The sequence below is a fragment of the Phymastichus coffea genome, unplaced genomic scaffold, assembly GCF_024137745.1.
Source record: "Phymastichus coffea isolate CEN01 unplaced genomic scaffold, Cenicafe_Pcof_1.1 PCOF00098, whole genome shotgun sequence".
Taxonomy (NCBI): Eukaryota; Metazoa; Arthropoda; class Insecta; order Hymenoptera; family Eulophidae; genus Phymastichus; species Phymastichus coffea.
The window spans coordinates 784,224-790,032 of NW_026706909.1; the positions used below are offsets into that span (position 1 = coordinate 784,224).

General features: G+C 34.1%; 1 protein-coding gene across 1 annotated transcript; it reads left to right on the forward strand.

Annotated features, from left to right (window-relative positions):
* Window positions 1-971: 971 nt before the first annotated feature.
* Window positions 972-2,313, forward strand: LOC131669880 (putative gustatory receptor 28a). The gene is made up of 3 exons (XM_058945072.1): window positions 972-1,859; window positions 2,087-2,176; window positions 2,248-2,313. The coding sequence occupies exons 1-3, from the start codon at window positions 972-974 to the stop codon at window positions 2,311-2,313; spliced, it is 1,044 nt and encodes a 347-aa protein (XP_058801055.1).
* The last annotated feature ends 3,496 nt before the right edge of the window (window positions 2,314-5,809 follow it).

A 5,809-nucleotide genomic window follows, 5' to 3' on the forward strand; every position in this document is an offset into this window, starting at 1 on the left:
AATGATAAAACCTTAATAAAAATCATTAAATTGTGAGTTATTATAAAACGTATTATTTCTGCATATTTCAGCTTTCACTATAAAAAAATGTTAATTTCTTATAATTGTAATAGATCTTTTCAATAACAAAATTTTAAATTCACGACAATTTTGAATGTAAGACAAAATGTAAGCAATAATAGAAAAATTAACTTTTCAAGTGTTGACAGCATTTACGTTCCGTAGCTTGAAAATAAGCCCGCAAATCCAATTACCAAATAACGGGACCATAAGGTCCGCCGCACGATAGAAAGTGTGTTCGATCCGACATTAGCGCACGGCGGTCGGAGAAATATAGCGGACAACTTCAAAATATCGTCGCAATATAAAATGTATGCGTCGACCATCCCACAAAATTGACCACGCTCTTAAAGACTGTCGCGAAGAAACAAAAGGGGATGCGACGCTGGCTGGGTCGCGCACGTTGCAACTCCATTGCATAAGCATTTATGGTGCATTTTTGGTGATAATAAACGGAACTCTGTTATCAACCAATTATTTCTTATCGTTCTAATAATTTCATAGCAATAGAAAGAGCTTCTGCACGTTGAACAACCTCCAAATAAGATAAAAATAAACATTAACAAGAAGTTATTAAGTTATATAACTTCTCTTCCATGGGCATTATACTATAGAATTTAGTACAACATTGTTTGTTGCAGTAAAATACTGTTCATGACAATATATATGTCTTTCTGATAAAAAAGTGACAATTTTTTCAAGTCATCTAATTTTTCTTTTTGCTGAAGTAATTTTCAAGTACGTTATCTCGTAATTATCTCTTAATTCATTAAACTACGTAAAATAAAAAGGTCAATATAACCTTGTACTTTTCGCTTGACTGCATTTTACGCGACACCGCTAATTGCCCAGTGCAAGTAGTATGTACCTTGTTGTCGCAGGACGAATAGCCGTTTCAAGCAACTTAGAAGATGACAGACTCGACCATTGTTAAATTTCTCTATTACTCATTCAAGGGTGTTGGCCTTGTACCTATGACCTACATTCCAAAAAAGTGCTTCTGCACCTCGACACAAAGTTTAGTCTACAATATTATTTTTATGAGCTACGTATTTGCAATGAATTGCTATGCCGTGAAACTTACACTCAGAGATAATTCAGCGGTGAAATTCGATCGTATAATCGATGGCATCCATTCAACAATCGGCGCTTTGACGAGCCTTATTCTTATTGGTATGTATTGCGTTCACCGCCAAAAATGTGTCGAAATCGCTAACAAGTTAAAGGCACTTTACGAGTTGTCGACGTTTCATCAAAAATATTTATCGACGACAGCTATAAAACAAACATGCTTGCTAGTATTATTTAGTTGGATATCTCTACTTTTGACAGTACCGATCAACTCATATCAAGCTATACTATACTTCATAGCTACCTATTTTTGCATTGTAACTGTTAGCAGCGTTATGCTCCAATACAGCTTCTTTCTTAGTTTCCTTAGCCAATTATTTGTCATTGTCAATAACAATTTCGCTAATCTTAAAGCCACACCGAAAATTCAATTTGTCAGCCTTAAAGATCAGTTAGTAATCAGGAGATTCGTACATCAGAGAAATTTACACATGAGCCTGAGTGCAATATGCAAGGAACTCGACAGATTCTACTCATTACCAGCACTTCTCTGTATTTTTTACGTCTTCTCGACCCTCATTCTTTGCGCGTATTATGTAGTCAAGTCGTTTTTCTTTAATAAGACTGGATTAAGCACAACATTTCTCTTCAATTGTTTTGCCCAACTGATTCATGGATCGACGGTTTTGTTCATCCTTACAAGATCGGCTTCTATTCTTGTTGAAGAGGTTAACTTTATAAATTACTGATTTTATACTTCACTGTAGAAACATTATTGTATCTGAGTTTTATTTTTATGTAGAGCAAACGCACAGGAAAAATTATTAATAAGTGGATAGAAATGGATGATCGATGTGATCGAATAACATCGAAGGTGAAGTATGTTTTCTTCCTACAGATTTTTAAAAAACAAATAGTTTTATTGATTTACATTTGTCATCTCCTAACTCTGCAGATGAATCAATTTTCAAGTTACCTGTTACATGAAAATATTCAATTTTCGGCAGCTGGTTTATTTTCTATTGATGGAAATTTAATGATGTCCGTAAGTCAATTAACTTTTCTCTGCATGAATTTTTTTAAATGTCACAATGTCAAAAAAATAATTATTTGCAGATTATAGGCTCTATAACAACGTACATGGTAATACTTTTACAGTTTCAAGATCGAAACTCCACTTGACTTCAAATTAATCATGATTAATATCTTATTACTGGAAGTATTGATTTAGTCAAAACTTAATGTCTGTAATGAATGAACCAACTGATAAAATGTTTGATTGCAGAATGACCGAAGATAGCCGTGACATAGAACCATTTTAATCAATCTGTGTAGCAAAAGCTTTTATCGATTATTCATTGATTTTTAGTACTCGAGAATCAAACTTTACAAATACGAATAAAAAGAATAAATAATAAGAAAAACAAAGAAAAATTATACTCAATTATTTTTTAAATGTTCGTATGTATTTAAAACTTCAATTCTATATAAAATTTGATGAAAACTAACTTTGGTTCTACTAAAACATGGGAATTGCGAAAATAAGATTACTTTTATTTGTTTCTATTTATTAGTTGGCAAAAATTGATAAATTCATAAGTCATTTGATTCCGTAAATATGGAAAATATTGGTATAATAACTTTCTGAAAACAGGAAGTCCTTTTTCACGTTCGAAGAAATAGTTTTTACTGAATTTATCTCATACTCATTTGGTCATTCATCATACTAGATAAAATAAAAAAGTCAATATAACCTTCAGCTGTGTTCTTGACTTTTTATTTAGTCGCAACTTGCGAGAAACCGCTAGTAATACTACAAGTAGTACGTATCTTGATATCGTCAGACGAAGAAGCGCTTCAAGCAATTATGACAACAAAAGAGTCCGCGGTGATCAAATTCGTGTATTATTTCTTAAAAAGTCTGGGTCTTGTACCCATATCCTACAGTATCAAAATGTCATTTTATAGATCAAAGCAGAGTTTACTCTATAACGTGATGTTTATGTGTTACGTTTTAGCAATGAATTGCTACGCTTTGAAACTCGCACTTATAAACAGTCCAATGGTGGAGTTCGATCGTACAATCGACGGTATACATACAATAATTGGTGCTGCAACGAGCCTCATCCTCATTGCCATGTACTGCGTTCGCCGAGAACAATTGGTCAATATCGCAAATAAATTTAAGGTTTTTTACGAGTTGTCGACGTTTCATCAAAAAGCCCTACTTACGACAGTCGTCAAAGAGATATACGTTGTGATTTTCTTCACATGGCTACCATTACTTCTTACAATACCTGTCAGATCATATCACGCGGTACTATACTTCACAACCTTACTTTTTTGCGACGCTATTGTATGCAATTCTATGCTACAATGCAGCCTTTTTCTTGGCTTTCTCAAACAGCTATATTTAATAGTCAACAAAAATTTCACCAAGCTTACATCCACCCCGAGGATTCAGTTTGTTATCGCCAAACATCAGTTCGTTATAATGAAATTCGCACATCTTAGAGAATTACACATGAGTCTGAATGAAGCATGCGAGGAACTTAGCGAATTTTATTCACAACCGGCTCTTTTTTGCATCTTCTACATTTTTTTCACCCTCATTCTGTCCGCCTATTACGTGATCAAATCTTTATTGTTTAACACGACTGAGTTAAGAATGAGGTTCGTATTTCATTGTTTCACTCGATTAGCTCGCGGGTTGGCTGTTCTGTTCATCCTCGCGAGATCGGCATCTAATGTCGTTAAAGAGGTGAACTATATTATTCGCTGATCGACTGATGAATAATTATGGAAACATTGATGTATGCGAGATTCATTTTTATGTAGGGTAAACGCACGGGAAAAATTATCAACAAGTGGATAGAATCGGATCATCGATACGACCGCATAATGTCAATGGTAAAGCAAAGATATAATTCAACAGTAGAAACAAATAACTCGTCTGTTTTTATTTTCTGTGATCAATGTAGGTGAGCCAATTTTCTAGTTATTTGATGCATCAAGACATCAAATTTTCGGCGGCTGGTCTATTTTCAATCGATGACAGATTGTTAATGTCGGTGAGCCATCCATTCTATTGTTCATTTTCAAATCAACATATTGCTTTCACAAGCATTAACTTCGATGATCGTTCGCAGGTCGTCGGTTCAATTACGACGTACATAGTGATACTGTTGCAGTTCCAAGAAAAAACTATGTTGAACGTCAAACCGGCCGCGAATAATTGAATTTGTACATGAAACTAATAACGTGCGAAATAAATGGTAAAACTGCTCGAATTTCTCGATGAATAATAAATAACCACAGCGTAGGGCATTACTTTATTAAGTGTAGCTTATATATAGAGAGTAAAGTAGAGCGGTCGATCCGCAAAGTAAACGGCTGCAGTCAATTCTCTTGAAAATGGCTAACTCATTGCCAGCAATAAAACTTCTTTCATTTGTCTTACTTTGGCACCATTTACCCGTTATTCCAACAACAACAAAACTATTCATCGGTTCGGCACAAGAGCTCTTTTCTGCAATGTGACACTCGTAATTTTTTCAATTGATGCGAGTGGCATTTACATCGATACATCCGCCGAGGCTTCGGTATTGCAATATGAATGCGTAAACAATTATACGTTAATAATAACAGGTCCTGTTAGCATTTCCATCATTCTCGTTTACTTCTATTTCTGCCAAACGAAAGTGATGAATACAGTGCAGTCTTCTTCTCAACTTGGTTAGCAGGGAAACGTTCCCGCGCAGACTTCGATCAAAGATAAATACATTTTTATATCTGATGTCACTGAAGGCTATGAGAAATCTGCGAGGATTTAGATAAACTGTACTCAAAACCTATATTGCCGAGCATCTTTTATCCGTTTGTCAAACTCATTTTTTAGTCATTATTTTAATCAATTGAGTTTTACTATTTGATAAACGTCCAATAATATTCCGATCAAACTTTATGTAACTTTTCTAATTCTGTTACTATAAATAATACATCCAGGACAGTATAGAATTTTTTAATTTTATGTTAATTGTGGATAATAAATTAATTATCCTATTATAAAATTGTTGTGGTATGCGAATAATCAAAATCGAATTTTGAACTTACTTTTGAGCTCTGATGATAATTAACATAGAATACCGAAATCAAAAACGTCGTATAACGATATAGACGTGCACGAGCGCATTCTTTTTCCGCTGTTGTGGCCGTGACGCTGTTTTCAGCTTCGAAAGGGTTAATTCTTGATGACTAATAGAAAATTTTGGCAGGAGTAATTCTTCATAGGAGAGGACCACACGCATAATGATTCAAAGATTAGTTGCTAATAACCAACTCGTATTGTGTCGAGATACTGAGTACTTAATTCAATGCGAGTCCTTATACGTATATAAAGTTTGGCCTTTTACTCGCACGCTGCGAGGTGTAAATCGCATTTTTGAATATAAACTTTAAACTGATTTGTGATACGCGAATAATTTTACTCAACCTCGCCTTTTACAATGTCATAATTTTTAATTTTACTGATGCAAACGTAAGGACTGTCGGATTTAATCATCATATTTTTAAAAATACAAAATTTCCATGATGCCTACATAAGCAAGCTTACCTACATATGTGTTTTTATAGGTAATTAAAATAAATTATCCTAATAAATATTTTTCTAACTGCACGT